The 19,406-nt window shown below is 39.8% G+C and overlaps 1 protein-coding gene across 3 annotated transcripts in view; it reads right to left on the bottom strand.

Moving 5' to 3' along the window:
* arhgap9 (Rho GTPase activating protein 9) overlaps positions 1 to 19,406 on the bottom strand; it is a 54,489-nt gene that overhangs the window by 13,561 nt on the left and 21,522 nt on the right. For 2 of the 3 annotated variants that reach the window (XM_074676671.1, XM_074676672.1), the window contains exons 6-16: positions 16,192 to 16,443; positions 14,962 to 15,051; positions 11,069 to 11,134; positions 9,267 to 9,413; positions 9,014 to 9,112; positions 7,255 to 7,316; positions 7,062 to 7,149; positions 6,594 to 6,689; positions 6,113 to 6,211; positions 3,586 to 3,691; positions 3,075 to 3,194 (exon numbers count right to left, since the gene is read on the bottom strand). In XM_074676671.1, the coding sequence (XP_074532772.1) occupies positions 3,075 to 3,194; positions 3,586 to 3,691; positions 6,113 to 6,211; positions 6,594 to 6,689; positions 7,062 to 7,149; positions 7,255 to 7,316; positions 9,014 to 9,112; positions 9,267 to 9,413; positions 11,069 to 11,134; positions 14,962 to 15,051; positions 16,192 to 16,443 (1,225 nt within the window). The remainder of the gene's footprint in view (positions 1 to 3,074; positions 3,195 to 3,585; positions 3,692 to 6,112; positions 6,212 to 6,593; positions 6,690 to 7,061; positions 7,150 to 7,254; positions 7,317 to 9,013; positions 9,113 to 9,266; positions 9,414 to 11,068; positions 11,135 to 14,961; positions 15,052 to 16,191; positions 16,444 to 19,406) is intronic. The other variant, XM_074676673.1, reaches the window with a different exon arrangement.

Genomic DNA, 19,406 nt, shown 5'->3' with positions numbered 1-19,406 from the left:
GAGGTTGGAATTCATAGGGAACGGACAAATAAAAAATCAGACATGGGATAGAAATCAGAGAAAAAGATTTAAGCTCCTGTGAGGAACTTTTGGGTTGTGAAAACTTTGGTTTCCCCATAGCCAAACAGTTCGTTATTTCTGATACTTTTGTTTACGGACAAAATTTCATTCTGTTAATTTTTTCAAATGATTTTATTTGTGCATTTATGCCTTAACTGGAGAGGACAGCTTAAGAGAGTAGAGATGCACCAATCCAACTTTTCTAGTCTTGATAAAAATAAATAACTATTCAATTGTAAACTTTTAAACCCTGTAGACTGGTAATGCAACAAAAAACAATGAAAGTGCATCAGAGGTAACAATCCAATCAAGTAGCCAAGAAACCTGATCCAGCTTTGAGGGGCTGGATCGCACTGATACCAGGATCTAGATTGGTATATCCCTAGTGGAGAGGTTAGGAAGACGTTTGATAAAGGGCCAGGAGTGAAAGAAGTCACAGCCAAAAAGTGACGTTAGAAGTGAACATTAACTGACGCCTCTTTGCACACAGAGGCGCACTTATTGCCCTCTCTTGTTGAGCTAAAGGTCAGTTAATAACTCTGCCAGCATTAGAGTATTGAGATTTCAAAGTAGAAATGGAGTCAGGATATGACACCTTGAAGCTTGCATGCTTTGTACTATGGTGATGCCTCAGATTTTATTTTTGAGCAACAGGGACAGTTTAGTTTCAAATGAGGCCTATTTCTGACAGCTGGCACTATAAATAAATACTTATCAGTCCACTCTTCATTAAAGCTGAAGTTTGCTGCCTCAACTTTCTTCTCAAGAGTTTTGAGAGTGACATTTACTAAACTTTGAATGTATTCAGAAGACCATTCTCCTGCCGGTGTTCCCAAAAACTTACAACACTGCATTTGACAGTGATGGACAGCTTGACAGCTTCACAAATATGAAACTTAAAAATTGCTGCAGTACAGGGGTTTAGAAAGAGGAAGCCTATGCAGAAGTGTAAAAAGTTGCTGTCCATCGAGAATCCGCATGAGGCAGGCTGCAGAAAGACCATGTGTACATGGATTCTGCAGAATCACCCCAGAAGCAATTAAAAAGCCTATTTACAGCCTGGTTCAAAAAACGAAGTGGGTCTGGAACACTTATTTCTTTATTGGCACACACTGTACAGGGGTGAATTTTTTCTACGATATTAGGTAAAGATATTAGGATCGTCTAATTGTCCAATCAGAGACATAGCTCTGCTCACATAACTGACGGGTGCCCTAATATTGTTAGAAAGGAAGCTCAAAGCCGGCATAATATCCAATGTGGCCACTTCAGTTGATTGGCTTCATTTAACTGAGGCCCCGCTTACACCACAACGTTTCATCTGAAAACGCGAAAAACGCAGTGAAAAAAATCTGCGTTTACACGAAAACGCTGAGGGACTGAAAACGCTGTAATAAGCATGCCAGGCCTGCAAGTGGCGCTACAACTGTCTTGTACATAAGCCGCTTTTGGGAGATCACCACCAAAGAAGAGTTGAGCCGATCTGGTAATAGCCTACTAAGAAATACTGGGAAATACTCAGAGCAAAAGTGGAGCAACAGATGCACATTTTGTTGATTGACAGTCAGCAGATACAGCAGCACAACCCGGTAGACCTCGACGATCGTGATAACGGTACTGTTGTCCTGTTGCATACGCTCGCGCGAAGCGTAGTGTGACGTCAGGGTCTCCACCGAAAATGCCAGCTAACGGTTTAAACGGCAACGGTGTTGGCAGCGTTTCAGAAATATCCCAGTCCGGAGGCCGTTTTCAAGAATTTGCGTTTTTGGTCGGCTGAAACACCGTTTCCGAGCAAACGCGAGGGTGAACAGCAACAAAACTTTTGCGTTTCACCCTAAAACCGTTGTCGTGCAAACGGCCCCTGAATTAGCAAAAGACCGGTGACGTCACTGAGACTATGTGCACATTTTTTATATAGTCTATGGTTAAAACTGACAAACATTAAAAACAAAAACATAAATCTGGAATGAAAATTTAGGATATAAAATAATGATATTTTATATAAGATACAATATGAACTTTATTTATTTTACAAGAGCATCTGGCCCTCACAGTGTCTGCTGAAAAAATAAATGCTGGTTCATGTATCACTTACACTGCTGCAGTGGAGATAAAACAATTCTTATTCCTGATAGTGTTGTTTGCATTAGTGGGTCTGTGAATGCATCCTCATTCCTTTCAGCATGTTTCGTAACCAGCTAGAAACTCCTCACAGCAGCTTTAAACTTTTAGAGAGTCTAATAATAGAAACAAGTGTTGTGAGAGAACTCATGTTTGTTACATCAACTCTCCCCTTTTTGTCCTGTAAGGATTTACTTTTAGATAAAATTGACAAAAAAATAAACATGTGACGATAAAATGTTGCTTAAATGACTTGAAAATAGCTGTTTGACTATCTTTGGTCACAACAACAGCTTTTTTGATCCACGTTGTCTGAGTGACCCTGAGCTCTATGGACGGGATGAGCAGTAGTCCTTTAAGATTTTATCTTATTTGCAGAGATACTAAATGAAGCTCCTAATGTAATAAACTTAAACAATTCTGTGACCCATTTTTGCTCTGTGTGAAGGCAGAGTTCATTTATTCAGTCATCTAACCAGGTTTCTCGACTTCCGTAGCCTTCTATGCTCAGCATTGGGGCAAAAAAAATCCAACAAAGGATCATTTCAACTTTTTAGAAAGCCCCATAAAAGATGTCAGAGTAGTGTTGTAATCAGCAGAGAGGCAGAGTGAAAACCGGCATCACCCTGCAGAAGCTCTTACTAAACAGGAGAGGAGGATTGCGACGCACAGTCACAGGGGGATGTGGCATCATTGCAGGATTAATGCTGAGATTTCCTGCCAGCTGTCATAACTGCAAAATACCTTCAACTCCACAACTAAAGTTCGCTGAATAGTTTAGCTGCTGAAGTGCAATACTGTAATATTTACAGCAGAGAAAAAGAGGCCACATCCTGCTGAAGAGAGAAAACTTGGATTGAGAGAGAGCGTAAAACTTCAAACAGAGCTCTCACCTTTAATGAGGCCTTTCTCCTGCAGCGCCTGCAGAGGGGGTCTCTTCAGGATCAGCTTCTTCAGCCGGCTCTTCACTCTCTTCCTCTCTGTGTTCTCGAGGTTCGACGAAGAGCGCGGGACTGCAGAGCCAGGACAGGAGGAGGAGGTGGAGGTAGAAGAGGAGAAAAAGGGGGAGGAGGTCAGTGCGGGGCGTTCAGCTGCAGGGGGGAGGCAGAGCAGATGAGAGGGGATGGTGGTGAGGATGAAGAGAGGGAGAGCTGGGCGGCGGCGCAGGTGGGACAGGACTGATGGGGGTATTATCTGCCACGGGGGGCGAGAGAAGATGTAAGTGGGCTGGATGGAGGAGAGGATAGAGGAGAGGATGGAGGGATGTAAGAGGCCTGTGTGGAAAGTTACAGAGAAGAGTGATGATGATGGAAAAGGAGGATGTGAAGGGTGGGCAGGGTTTACGTGAAAGAAGGAAAACCAGAGTCATGAGATGAGCGGCGTCGTATGAGGCGGATGTCTTACGTGACGTTCTCCTGTCTTCCTCATCCCCGCTTTGTTCCAGCATCTCTACGCTGCCCGCTCGCCTCAGAGAGTACAGGAGCACGTTGTCTAATGGGTTTTCACGATCCTGGAAGAAAAGAAAGAGGGTTTAATACTTCATGTATGACCTTTTAATTTCAAACCTTTGACACAATGATGAGCAGCATATTATGAGTCACCAGTTATAAGTCTAAGGGCAGAGTGATACACTGTGGCCAGGGTCATGAGATTTGAACCTCTCAGCAACATAATCCTTTACTTCATCCCTCTTACAAGACAAAAGAAAACTGGACCTGTTCTGAAAAGGAAGCCAACTTTCTTCACTAACCAAAGTTTGAATGTGAATTCCTTACAAAGACACATTTCAAAGTGTTTTCTATTCATTTTTTATATAACCTTTATTTCAGGAATCCGGAATATTTTATTAATCCCAGGGGGAAATTTGATATTACCATTACTCTTTACATAATACAAGAGTTGGAAATAAGATGACTAAGGACATACAATATGATAAGAAACAGGATAAAGACGGGATATATGATATATAAACCCGATACTGCACTTAAATGAACTGTATTTAACAAGGTATTGCACTTAGGTGTGCTGAGATCAAACAGAAAGTGCACATGGTGTGCTGTATCAGACAGATATTGCACTTGATGTACTGAAATTTAACACAAATTGCACTCAGTGGATTGTATTGACAGATATTGTGTAAATGGACATGAAAGACAGGTACTGCACATTAAGTACCAATGAATAAGTTAAATAAGTGACCCCAGGTTTTTTTATCCAGTGTCTAACCAGGTTTGTCCCATTGAAATGAAAAACCTCTTTTTCAAGGGAGACCTGGCCAAGACAGGCAGCAGCAAAACACAAAGTTACAGACAGGAAGCAGAAAAGAGACAAAGCACAGTCAGTAAAACACAAGATTATGGATTACAATCACGTTCTAGAAAACAATGGTTCAAACAACCGAGCTAAAACACTGACATTTTACAGAACCAGCCTCCATGTCTTAAATTTAAAAACACTCAAGGACACCAGTTCCTTGAGTTGAGAATGCAGAGAGTACTGCCCAGTACTTTTCTGTATGATAAAGACACATAAATGGTGGGGAAGCAGACCAAGAACTGCCTTATAGATAAAAGTGTACCAATGTGTGAGCCTCTGGGTTGCCAAAGCAGGCCATCCAACTAGGGATGGGTACCTTTCACATTTGAAACGATACGGTACCTGGCAATCGGTACCGGTATTCAACGGTACCAATTTTCAGTACTTTTTTGTGTTTATGTGGTAAAAAATATCAATTTGTTAAATAATAAAGTATATATATTTTTCAATTTGACATATTTATTCTTCACTTTATAGCCTTGCAATGCTGTGTTCATGTCCAGCATGTAAAATCTCCCACTCTTCCGCTCCCTCACAGTCACAAGGATGCATTTAGGTACCTAAACATGGTACCTTTTGGTTGTACATGAATCGATACCCGGTACTTTTGACAGGATTCGGTCGGTACCTGTAAAAGTACCTAGTTCGGTACCCATCCCTACATCCAACCAGGGGGTACAATTCACAATAGTGGGTCAGAGGTTTACAGTTTGTTATGAACCTAAAGGGGGTATGGTAGGCAGTATCAACCATATGAAATATGTTTTAATGCAGTTTTCAACCCCTAAAGTAGACACATGCATGTCATAATCATACTTGAATGATTTTTTTGTCATTTAGACAAAACATTTAAATAAAAAGAGTTTTTGAGAAAATTAAAGCCAGTTGCAAGTTCTTAATATCTTGTTGTATCGAGTGTGTGTTAACTGGTTGTCGGGGTTAATGAAAATAAAAGATTCAACAACAGCAAATAGTCTTTGGCCTTTGTTGAGCTTTCAAAAGTTGCTGGCTGAGGGATCTTAGTTTTAGGACTGAGTTTGAACAACTGACCCCAAATAAAATGTCTGCTCCATAGTTACGCCTCCCCAGAGCAACAAATACTGAGACATAACTGCATCCTTGAAGAAAACCATGAGAGCTGTAAAGGAAACCAAAGAGGTCTTTACAGTCTTTCACTCCCTTTTCACCTCCTCAGCTGTATACACAGACAACAATGAATATATCACAGAAGGTCTGAGTGGGACTCACTACCACAAATCAACACAGGAACAGGACAACATAATGTCATTTTTTCATTATAATAACCTGCAGCTGGCCAATCTGTTTGATGGTGGATGAACTTGTACTTATGTAGTGTTTTACACTGCTTACCACGTTTACGAATTTACCCATAAAAATATGAAAATGTAGAAAACTCCCAGAAGTTTTGAGGTTTTGCATCAGTTTGTGTGTGAGGATTGGTGCTGTGGAGGTTTTATAAACTTCATCATTTTGTATTCTTTGGAGTGAAACCAACGTCATCACCCAAAAAGAAACCATTTCACCACAAAAGGAGAAGCGTGGCAGTGAAAGTGCAGCTCGGCGTGTGTTGTGTGTTTTGTGTTTTGCATCTCACCAGCCTGTCGATGACGCTCTGGATGGTGATGAACCACTCTTTGATCAGGGAGTCTGTCTCTGATTGCAGCAGAAACTCGTTACCCGTCACCGTCCTCAGCTACAACATGATAAACACCACGTCAATTTTTTCGTATATTTATAAGAACTCTTCAGTTTCCTGCAAAAGTCTCACATCCCTCTTGTTTTTGACCATTTCTTGATCTTAAAAAAAGCAAAGCACACAAACTTTCCTGATAAAATTAACAGGAAAATTAATCATCAGATCTTCCTCTTTTTCATAATAAGAGTGTTTGAGTAAAACAACTTCCCACTCTCACTTCCCTTAGAGAGGGACCCTGTTTATTCCCTCACTATATCTACTGTGTTCCAGATGAAATAAAAACTAGTTAAAACTAAAAGTTGAAGCATTCATGAAAAAGTCTTTCCGTTGTTTTGATTCAGTATGTTTTGAAATGAAACAACTTTCACTTGTTTCTCACCTTGAAGACATTTTTCTTGCTGGACAGCTCGTTTGCCCATTGCAACTTTGCTCCACGTAAATCCACACTGCTCTCAGGACGACTGTTTCCAGGTCTCTGTTTTCAGGAAACATTAACACAGACAGAAAAATTATTATTTTTTCGGTCTTTTATCTCAACAAACAGAATTAGAGACAGATTTGTAGGACTCTTTATGAATGTTAGAGTTGATACTTATAGTTTAAATCTATATAACTTTCAGGATAGAAATATTTATCTGTGTGGTCATGTTAGAGGATTTTCATAAGCTGCTGATCTTTGTGCAATAGGGTTGGATTTTCTGATGTCCAATGCTAAAATGGGAAATAAAATCCACCCTTCAAAAATAACAGACAGCTGCACTTACAGAAATGACTCATAAGAACTGGCTGAGGATTTTGACAGTAAGAAATTTGCTTCATGTGATCAGAAACTCAGGACTCCTCTTACCCAGCTGGCAGGTGTCTGTGATTTAGGATCTTTGAAGAAAACCAGACTGTTCCCCACCAACACCACCCAGGAAGGGCTCCAGTTTTTCCTGCAGCCATCAGAAAAGAAAGGAATGAATACATAAGTAAAAATCATACTCACCTTCATTCATTCAAACATTTCATTTAATTTAACTGAAATATTCAAGCCTCACCTTAGTTTTCTGCCTCCTTCTGCAATCTTTGTCTTATTCAAGAGGCCAGCTTTCTCCAGCTCCTGAGAAGACATAAAAGCGATTTTCCAAATGCATTCAAATCTACAGCCCTACTATTTCTACAATCACTGGGAGGTAAAGATAAAGGCATGAATAATGAGATCAGGGAAAAAGATGTGTTGAAGTATTAACAGTAAAGTACAGCAGAGTCCTCTTCCTGTGTAAAACATTTCGCATCCTGAGCAGAGTCATTTAACTTGACTGTTGCATCATTGAAAAAATAGCAGGAGGGGAGCAGCTCTACAATCTCCCACTGCGGTGTGGCCCCATTTAACATGCAAAGGAGAAGAATTAATACTAGCTATGAATTGCTGAGTGTAGGATAAAAAGACAGTGAGGAAGAAAGTGAAGAGAAGAAGAACATTTAGAGAAAGAACAGAGGGCTGGTGTTTGTTTTATTGTTTTATTTTATTTGCATAGCTTTTGAAATGTCTGCCCCTGAGGCTTCAGTTGTTTGTCCTGTTCAAAGAATTCAGAGCATTACATAAAAACTCAGGTTCACTGTGCTTTTCCAATTACACTTGCTCTGATTAATTCAGACCTTGTTGACAGGTTTCAAATTCTTGGCATGGTAAAAAAGAGTCTGCACTAAAGTCTGTGGATAACCCAGAATAGATGCTTCAGTTTTGGGGGTTTTATTCCTTTATTTCACAAGGACAGGAATGTGGATAAAGTTTTATGTGGTAAAGGGAGAGCAAGTTGAAATTGAACCCAGGGAGCTCAAAAAGGCCACAGCCTCTCTGCTCCAATTTTCAGCTATTTCTTTCAGTGATTCCTCGATAAGAATCAGCCACTAAGTGGCATCAAACATACTTGTGCCATTATTTCAGACTTATGAACTCAAACCTCACCTGACCCTGAATTGTCCCTCGATACCAGATGAGAAGTGGTCAGTTTTCTGTGTTACATGTTGCGTAAACTCAGCAAACTCTGCTCAATCTCAAGGAAAACGTTCTCCATTAGGGGGCGATATGAAGAAAATATGTTAGTATATTTTTGTTGGCAGTATCACGATCTGGGTTTGATTGTTTTCATGATGTTTTTGGGCAACAATTTAAGCCCCAATTATTTTTTTTATCCTGCATTCTGACTCATTAACTATATTTTTGCCTTTTCTGCACCATTCAATCATTTTAATATAGTCTTGTGTCCTCTTATGTGTTTTTTGACCTCTGGATATTCATAAATCACATTTTCATTACATCCTGATTCATGTAAAGGCATCAGCTGTAAGAGTTCTCGAGTTTCTGCAGAATGTACAGAGTTTACAAGTAGCCTATGCACAAGGGGTGGGAGGAAAATAATGAAATACAGTATATTTGGATTTTTTGTTTGACAACATCAAAATCAGGATTCTTTGTCAAAAAAATCTTTGTTTTTTCAAATTCAAATCCTTCATTTCAGTCTGTTTATACAGAACAGAAAATATTACCACTTTTCTCCAGCACAGGGTGAAATGTTTCTCTCTGACTCATGTGATGTGCATTTTATGGAACATATGGCTCCTGATATAATCTGTAGACATTATCATCATCATGTAACTTTTTCCCATGGCCTGGGTTTAGAAAAGAAGAATCACAATCTCAATCATATCAGCACCCCAAAAATCATAATAGAATGGAACCTTGAGAATAGCATATTGTCCCTGGTCATGTAAAGGTGTTTTTTTTATATCGGCAGTAAAAGCAGTGTTTTTTACCGGCGTGCCGCTCTCACTGTCTGGCGAACTCTCAGGAGAAGGTGGCTCCACCACAATGTTGGTCACATTATAGGAGAAATCTCTGCACTGCTGCACCAGCTAAAAGAACAGAGAGTTATCATCATCAGCAGTGTGCATCAGTCTGTATCTTCACAGTTTATGCGTGTCTTGTGAAAACACTGTATCTTGTCTCCCACACACACATACATACACACATATATTCAGAAGTGTCTGCACTGTGGAGGTTTTGTACCTTGCCGTTCTCAGGCAGGATCATGGACTGCGAGTGGCTGAGCTGCTGCTTAGGATCATGCAGGGGGACAGAGTTATATGACTGGGCACTGGTGTTGTTGAACGCTGTCATGGTCAGGGTGTCTGAGGAGACGGCACGCTGCATGCCCTTCACAGGGGTCAAAGGTCAGGGGGCATGTGAGTGGGTAGGTGGTGACAGATGGAAGAAAATAAAAAGGGGGCAATCACTGTTATTCTCCATGATGTGATAAAATCATTCAGTGATGAGTTGTTACAAAGAGCTTACAGCTAAACAATTCAAATAAAACAAAAAGCTGCAGTGTGGCCTTTTAAGATGTATTGATTTTTGCTTTTAATACAATTCATGCAAAGAACTAAAAAGACATGGAGCCAGTCACCTACCCATGCAAAGGCGTGTATGCATCACATATTTTGCGCTACAACATCAACCTCTCAACAAGTTTCCTTATTAAAATGTTTTTGAGGATCTTGTATCATACAGAGGCAGATATAAAGAGCACTTCTGCTATCTCAGATCAACCATCGATTAAGCAAACAGTCTTCTATTGTTCTACTGTTCTGTGGAAAACAATGCAACACCAGAACTGCATTTAAGACATCGAGGTGCAGCTGAGGCGCTCTGCAAGAGCGACCCTGCTCGCAAATGTTTTCCTTGAGAGATGCCTACCCTTACAAAAGAAAAATATATTGCAGCATATTGGAAAATATCATGTCATATATTAGGTAATATATTCCCATATATGAGATTTAGTATTTATATTTTCCAATATACTGCAATATATGTAAAGCAGCAATCATTTGTATATTTTGCAATCTATTGCAATATATTTCATGAATATATAATATGCCCTCAATATATTATTCCATGTATATCATAATATATCAATAATATATTACAATCAATTTCAAAAAATATATTGGTACATATATTTTTCTTTCGTAAGGGTATAGTTTTGCTTTCATAAACAGGAAGAGCTGATGTGCAAAGTGACAGAAACGCAGGGTTGCAAAGTTTCACACTCTCAAACTAATACATGCACTCAAACACACACAAAGAAGAGCGCATGATGGCGCACAAAAACGCACAGCTTCACACAGCTTTTCATGCAGCAGCCATAACTAAGTTCCTCTCCCAATCCTTGTAACCCAGTTTCAACAATCAGACTAAATATCCCTCCCAATGTTTGCCATCTTTTCTTGCACAGAGGATTAGCACTAAGAGCCCAATCTGCTCCTTTGCTAAGAGGAGGCCTTTAAAAGGGCTTTAAAGCGAGCACACCCTCTCCCCTCTGTGATGCAACATGTTGCAGTAAGATCTGCTTGGGTAACAGCCTTTTCTTTTAACACCATGAGTTGCTATTTCACCACCTTCATATGCATAAATGCTGATCTCTGAGAATATAAAGAGCATAGCTGGCATTGCTTTAATGTATTCTACAGTAATACAGTGGAGATGCAGTTTTGCAAATCTAATGACTCGGGTTCATTGATTTTCATGAGGAAAATACCCTCCATCAAAAGGCCTTAAAGCGCTGATAAAACACTTAGGGTTGCCTTCCAAGTCAGGAAAGCAAATAGGAATAAAAGAGCTGTCAGCCAAATGTTTTTACGAGAATATCATGCAGTGTGCTTGCCCTGTTTGGCTGAGAAAGGCATCCTGTTGTGTCAGACATTTATGCAGAGTGGCTAAGGATATCTATCTTATTCTTTGGGACGGGTTTTTACAGGTTAAAGCTACAGGAACAGAGACTTCCTGCTACAGTGCAGCAGGTAGAGTGTCACCTGATTAGTCTGCCAGTCAGCGCCGTTATTCCTCTGATGGCTCCCAAAGAGGAAATCAGGTGACAGCTGCAGAGAAAGAAAAAAAATGGGAAGAATGAAAAAAGACACACAGATAAACAATAGCTTTGGGCACTTCATTTACATTTTTAAAAGCTCATTTAATTTTGTGAAGAACTAACCAGCAAAAAAGCTAAGTACGTGCTTGTCTCAGACCATCTGTCAGTTTTTACCAGCTGTAGCTAAACGAGTAACTGACAATTTGACCCAAAATGGCAGCAATGTGGGTCAATTTCACACCCACGTGTAAAAACAGGATGCTGACAAAAGTTTTCAGTTGAGATCAGCTAAAGCGTAAACGAGCGCTGAAACTACTCCACTGCCCTGCTCACATCCTGCCAGCTAAAAACACTCTCTGGTTCATTACCACAGCACGGAGGTACACACAGACACACAGCAGCTTCAACTGAAATCAGTGAGAGGCAGTTGATCAGTTAGACTGAAACACACATGGCTGTTTGACCAAAGCGCGCTGGTTTTAAGTTTCTGATCTGAGTCACACACACATCCAAAACATGATAGGAAGAAAAAGAGTTGACTTATACGTACATTCTATAAAGCAAATGTCTTATTTCACATATGCCGGCCGTAAACTTACACCAGTAATAAAACAAAAGGAGAACAACACTGCAGATAAAAATAAAGCTGAAGGGAACAAAATGAACTTACAGCAGAGGTGCTCATTGTGATAGAGCACGATAAAGACCAACCCTTTTCTCTTCTGTCAGATGAAGTCTTTGACAGTCCCCCTTTCATGCCATGGCACCTTTCAACTGAGCGTCAAAGTGTCAAAAACATTCATCTCTCCCTCCTCTCTCTCAGTCTGCAGTTACTTCCCTATTTTAAAGGGAAGCAACAGTCTTTATCAGCTTTATCACCACATACAGAACAGCTCAGAATATCACACCAGGACGCAGTAACTGTTACCGTGTTAACCACTGTCCAACAGCTTTTTTTCTTTTTCAGTACGCAAGAGAGCAGGCGGTTTGGTGTGCAGCTGAAGCTGTTTGAGATCAAACAGTTTGATCTGTGATGCTTAAAATAGTGTATTAGCTTCACCTGCATATCCAAACAGCTGGTTTAAAGTTTTATATACATGATGACGATGAGTAAAAGCTTTTTACATTTCTCAAGCATTCAGTTATTTTACTGCAGGTCTACTAGACTCACTGTGTAATTAATTCATCATTTTCTTCTGGTAATGTTCTTTAAAGAGCAGATATTTCACATGTCTATCTTTTAAACAATACTATGAAGTGACAATGCTGGATGTTAAGTTTCTCAAGATCTTCACGACACTTGCTAAATAAAGTTATCACACAAGGATCTCCGAATTGCTTCATGAAACATTAAAGGGGCAGGCCTCAAACACCAAGGTCCCAGTCTTGGCTCTGCAGTAGCTCTGCCACTGACAAGCCTCCAGATGGCTGACTAGGGATGGGTACCGGATTAGGTACTTTCATGGGTACCAACCGAAATCTGTCAAAAGTACCGGGTACCGATTAACGTAAAATCAAAAGGTACCATGTTTAGGTACCAAAACACACCCTTGTGACTGTGAGGGAGTGGAAGAATAGTTGATTTTCCATGCTGGACATTAACCCAGTACTGCAAGGTTATATACTGAAGAATAAATATGTTAAATTGAAAAAAATATATATTTTATTATTACAGAAATTGATATTTTTTACCACATAAACACAAAAAAAGAATTGAAAATTCGTACCGTTGGGTACCAGTACCGATTGCCAGGTACCAGGCATTGGTACCATACTGTTTCAAATGTGAAAGGCACCCATCCCTAAGGCTGACCAATCAGGAAGAAGAGGGTTTGTGGAGCAGGGAGCCTTAAAGAGACAGCCGCTAAAGGAAAGCGTTTTACGCAGAGACTGAAATACAGTTTCCCTTTTTTGAGCTACTACAGGGGAACAAGAGGGACAGAATGAAGCTTTAAAAAAGAGCAATACACCCGCTTTAAGCTATGCATGCTTACAAGTTAAGTCATCAAGAGGAACAAACCGTCCAAAGTTTAATTATCAGTTGCTGTTTTTTTTCAGCCTACTTTATAACTGACCGCAAAAGGCTCGCTAAGACACATTTTCACCCACCAACATGAGTCAGACTTCACACCTGCAGTCCAGAGTGAGAAAAACAAGTGTGCTAAGAAGCAAAAATAGACCCCTCAAGCTAATGATGACAGCTACCTTCATCTACTGTTGAACTGTTGTTAAAGACAGATTAATATCTTCAAATCAAGGGTAACTGTATTAGATATGAAAAGAGTAATCTATGTATATCTTTTTCAAAAGGTGTATTGATTTAAGTAATTTAATGTGGTCAAAAAAAATTGCAGAGTTGATGCTCACTTCCTGGTTTATGCTCTGACAATACAACATTTTATAAATTCAGAGGCAATTTCATCATCAAAGTTATTGTTAATTATAAAAATAATGTTTATGATCAGTCAATATGAAAAATATAGAGTAGAAATACACATTTTGCCCATTCAAAAAATGATGAGCAGTAAAAGAGGACCAACAGGTATTTTATGACTACTTACAAGAGATATTTAAGCTCTCTGTATGAGGAAAAATGTCCTTTTGACAACTTTGCCAAGGTGAGTCAGAATTTAATAAATAAATTGAATTGAATTAAATAAAAAAATTGAATAAATAAAATATACAGCTCCAGGCTGCAGACCACAGTAAGTTCACAGGTAAAATAGGTCGCTCAGGTTTGAACACCTGGGTCATTAAATGTGGCATACAGTTTGCATTATATATCACCGCTGAAGTTCCTGTCGGGTAAAACATGTTCCAGAGAATAAATAGTGACACATATAGGTCAGCAGAATGCAGCTCGAGCTGACTTGATGGGGAATCACTGCTTTGATCATGTGGGTATTTTTTTGATGAGCAACATTAAATTTGAAACACTGACGCAACACTGAGGCAACACAACCCTGAGATGCAAAATGCTTATCTCTAACAATCTGGATCATGCAGCTCGCGTTGTTTTATAGCGTAGATGTCGTCACTGATTTAGTGAACAGGTCAATTCAATTCTGCTTTGTACAATCCCTAATCTGTAAATAACAGATGTACTTCCTCTTGTACATTAAAAAGTTGAAATGATTGAAATAGTGGAAGTTTTTTCTTTTTTTTACTGTGACGGCATCTGTGATGTCAGTCTCAGTAAGTGTTTTAATTTTAGAAATGTTTTGTAATGATCTGGATTAAAAAACACATCTCTTTCTCCCTCTCTGTGGATCTAACAGCTTCTGCTCATCTGCATCAGATCAGGAGACACAACCTTGCCATTTCCTCCAGGGATTAGCCCCGCAAACGTAACATTTGAGATCAAATGTGCGTCAGTGAGGCTGTAGATAAATAAGCAAATGAGGTAGGGAGTCAGTCAGCAAACTTTAAAGGACACAATCCGCTTTTCTTTTTTTTTTAATTTGGCCACACTCAGCATCTCTGTACTTTAATCTTGAACGCAGCGCTGGGGTGGACTCTGTATGCACTGTGAGCAACACTGACGACTATGGATCAAGAGAAGACAAAGTGAAACTGTGGTCCATCCAAAAAAGTGGTCTCCTTGGCAAAAAAAAACATGGAAATAATGTGACATGTCAGCATCATAAAAGTGAAAAACCAGTTACAACATAGTCAAAACACACCTCGCCATGGTCTCAAAGTCACACACTGCCACAGCCAGCATGAGAAGTGCCTTAATGTAGGTGAGGTAAAAATCCAGTACCCACTCAGTGAAGGGCACAAAAAGTTGTCAGGGAGACTGAATGTGACTGAATCTGAGAGGTAAAGTGGATTTACCCTGTGTGTCGTTCCGTTGCCAGCTTCAGGAAGTGGTAGCGACAGATGGTTGGTTTCTCTGTGTAACGTTTGCGAATGAACTGCATTGCCCTGAGAGATAGAAAAAAAATAAATACAGAGACTGTGAAAAGGAAGTGTCTTATATTCATGATTAGCAAATGACCACTGTGTCTCTCATACCATTTTGTTAAGCTCATTTTTTTTAAACAAAAAACAAATATGAGTCTTACAGTCTTGACATATTTTACTGAATTTGCACTGTTTATCACAAATAACAAAGAAAGTTAAATTGGTCACTTAATGAGCCTTATAGGGGCTTGTAGATAGATCCAGTTTCTTTTAAGTGTTCCTTTCCTTTCCTCAGTTAACTCTCAAAAATGCAAAACATACTGTATTTGTGGAATAGATAGTGTCCTGGTGGAGTGCTTTAAAAATCTGCTAACTGCCTCAAGTTTGTACCTGCACATTCACGTTACAGTCCACAGCGTAACTACCATTTGTATGAGTCTGAAGCACAAAATCACACTTATTCAAAGCTGAGTGACTCCTGTGTTTCTGATTTTCACAGAAGTTGCATTCATTGACGGAGCCATCAATCATGGCATTTTCCTTTATTTTATTGGCTTCAAATAACATATCAAAACTGAAACTCACAGAACAATAAAAATTACTAAATTAAATAAATTACTTAATAAGCCTAATAAAAACTACCTTTAACAGCAGAATCCTTTTTCTAGAAGAATTCCTTTGACGTGTATCTTAATTTTTGAGTTTGACCCATAATGAATTTGGTTTCACTTTTGGAGAGCTGTCATGATGTCCAATTTCCCAACAGTCTATCCATATGAATGACATCGACCACCTTTATGTAATTTTCAGCAAGTGTGAAGTTCAATGTGACCCCATGGTAAACATTTAGAAGAACTGCCACTCAGGCTCATAGATGAGTCTCCCCACGTTCACTACACTTCACCTTCCAGCTGTCCTGTGATCACTGAGTGTGCAGCCTTCAGCGCATCACTTCATGTCTGAATAAAGAGAAAATATGTGAGCCAGGTGCTCATCTGTAGGTTCTCTGAAGTTTTTTTCTGGGCTGAAAAGGTGCCTTTTAGTGCTGAAACAGTCAAACTATATGAGCATACAAATGAGCAGACTCCTGACCTTTTTTTCCTCTCTGCTTTTTCTCAGTGAGGGGTGATGGATGAACAGAGACACTGTTCGAGGCTTCACCTTGTTGGTGGTTTGTCCACGTGCCCGCCGAGGGGGTTTCCAAGACCTCTCCTTGGTGACCGTGTTGACGTAGTAGCTTCGCCCTGTGGATGGGTCTGAGTACTGTTCCCACAGGTCCAGGATCTGAAGAGGCGACTGATCAGGGGCAGGGTTAGGAGGCTCCTGCTGGGACAGACGTTTCTCTGGCTGCATTTCGGTGTAAAGAGGGGAGTCCTGCCAGGACAGCTGGGACAGATAGGACTCTGTGGGGACCTTAAAGGGAGTGAGAGGAGATAAAGAGGCAGAGATGAAGAGGGATTCAGGAGTAGGGTGGCAAGCATAAACAAGAAGAAATGAGACGCTAGTGTTAACAGTGTCCTGCTGGTTTGCAGAGAGTGGCTAACAATAGCAGAGCTGGCACCCTCTGCATCAAGTCCTTCTTGCAGGTTTACATGTGTGCTGATTATACTTTTTTTATATATCTAAACAGAGCCAAAATGCAAGATGCTATTTGTAGACTGAACAGTTTTACAACTGGGTAGTACAGCATTACAGTATAGTAATGAAGGCTACATGCACAAAAGTAAACAGCAGGTTGGTTTTACATGGTCACAAAACCTGTCTGTCCTGACCATAGACCGTCATCGTTGACAAAATATATTAAAGGTCCCATATTGTGCAAAAATCACTTTATTAAGTCTTTTAGTGAAATTTGTGGGTCTTTGGCTTTCCTCCCTATTTCTTTTACTGGATCAAGTTCCTAATGATACTACAATCTATCATGTGCTTTATGGATATTTTACAGTAGTTTACAGCTCAAATAGGTTTGATTCATTCACAGGAGTCTGTATGTTCAGAGCAGCAGCAAAGATAGTAAAACAAGGATCAGACAGCAGTGCCTTCATTCAAAGAGAATAAAGAAAACGTAAAAAAAGGAGGAAGAAAAATAAATAAATCCCTCCGCCTCCTCCTCTTACTATAGAATAACCCGTCAGAGCGTGGATTAAGTCAGAGCTTATAGAAACGCACATGCTCACCCAGAGAGAGAAAAATAAAGCTGCAGACACAAGAGAGGACATTTGCAAATCCAGTGAAATGAATTGAGAATATATGCATGTGAGATCATCTTTCTGCTTAATATAGCTGAAACATAATTCACTAACTGATTGACTGGCTTGCTGGATGATCCGTGTTACATAATGTGCAGTCATTTCAGATAATGACTGATGGAACATGGAGCGTATGCATGCATGTGTGTTTCTATGTGTGTGTGGGGCACGTGTATGAGAGGATGTAGTTATAGTTCACACCAGAGGGGCAGCTGAGTCTTAAGCTAATGTGAAGCTCCCTGAGTTACTGCTTCCTGCTGTTCACCTCAGTGGTTGAAACTAAACACCAAATTTCCGTCAACACAGTCAGAGGAGGCCACGACTGAAACTAGACATGCTCTGAAAATTACTTTTACATAACTGACATGTGCATCTCGATTTGTAACTACATGAGAGCCCAAAGTATTACTGAATGTTTGCACTGATTCCCAGGAAGTCAACTTTTAAAATCTTGTTCCTGAATCATCGTTTTCCCACTATCTTACTGATTAGGGTTTTTATGACTGCTGCATATAATGTCTCAGAAACTGGAAATGTTTTTACTTGGAAATTTTAAATTTTAATCCATTTGCTGTCAAACCTGTACTGGAATATTTAACATGATATAATGTATCAATCAATTAACATCTAGTTATGCTCAAGAAATGATCCATAATGTTGCAAAAAAATAAAAAAAAGTCAACAGATTCTATGAGTTTTGGCGCTGTGTACAGGCTCCAAACTTATGAATCTGTCCTATCTGTCAGTCTTTATTTACAGCTTGTTTGTTCTGGTGTTATCTTTTCTTTTTGGATGATGTCTTAAGCTTGTTTTGTGTCCCTTATTTATTCAGTTAAGAAGTTTTTTGCCTGTTAAATGTCAATATAAAGGCTTTAAGAATGAGACTATTATTAATGTCTGGATGGAGACAGACATGGCTGAAGACAGCCAGGAAGTGAGGACTTTAGCCTCTGTTTATGGGGTGGACGTTTAAATAACATAACTTAAAATCTTTTAGGTGAAGACAAAACTGTTAGAATGAAATTTTCGTCCTTTGGGTTCTCTTTCACGAGCATTTAAAGTCTTGTGTGAAGCTCTTTAAATTGACTTTCATGCTAAGATGTGCTGCATTAACCCCTTGATGCCTAATGTTACAAACTTGCGACACACCCTGTCAGATCTTGTTGCAGCTGAAATGAGCTTTGTATCTCATTATTACCTACTGATTCATATTCTACACATACCAAAGGTCAAATCAGATCCACTATGTCACAATACATTGGTCAGGGATGAACTTCTCATGTCTATGTATATAATATAGCTTAGTTATCACTATTGTGTGTACTATACTCAAATTTACAATCTACACTTAATTTATAGGTCCCATATTATGAAAAAATCCCTTTATTAAGTCTTTAAGTGAAATTAAGTGGAATTTCCGGGATTTGCTGATGTCAGCGATTCCCTTTTTGACCGATCAGGAGCAGGTCTGACCTGATTGATCCACCGGAGCAGATACCCCCGTAGCCCCTCCCCGCCCACTCCCCACCCCAGGAGGAGAATGCCAAAGTTGAAAAACCATCACTGCTTTGTTTTTGGATGTAAACAGCCACATAGTTCCATGCACAAGCTTCCCATCTCTGAAGAGGGCAAGACAAAATGACCAGAGTTCATTTATCAATGAAATGTGCCAGCTACACTCAGTAAAACTGTGCATGTGTGTACTGGTCACTTTACAGACGATTGCTTTTCCAACTTTGGACGGTACAACAGAGGGCTAGCGAATAGACTGGTCTTGAATCCAGGTGCATTACCAACCATCCGCTAACAAACCTCAGACCCTGGAAATGTGAGTATTTTAAATGCTGTGTGCTGTGGAGCAGATTTAAGAGCTTTTCCTCAGTGTCCCCCCTGTCTCTGTGTTAGCTTCAGGCTGCTAACTTTAGATGCAGTTAGCATGTTGTCTTAGCCTGTAATGTTACGGTAAACCAGCTTCGCTGTTTTCTAAACATTGTGCACTCAGAGCTTGTGGCTTCGCTCTCAGTGACGCTGAAGAGCGGGGCGGTATCAGCGGTGGCTCATTTACATATGAAGGTCACGCCCACTAAATCAGACTGTTCTGAACAGAGGGGCTATGAGAGCCTGGAA

This window comes from Halichoeres trimaculatus, unplaced genomic scaffold, assembly GCF_033239565.1.
Source record: "Halichoeres trimaculatus isolate MK-OKI-2021-1 unplaced genomic scaffold, fHalTri1.1 fHalTri1_scaffold_1, whole genome shotgun sequence".
NCBI classification, from domain to species: domain Eukaryota; kingdom Metazoa; phylum Chordata; class Actinopteri; order Labriformes; family Labridae; genus Halichoeres; species Halichoeres trimaculatus.
Note: the sequence above shows the minus strand (reverse complement) of the source record. Positions and strands in the feature narration are given on the sequence as shown.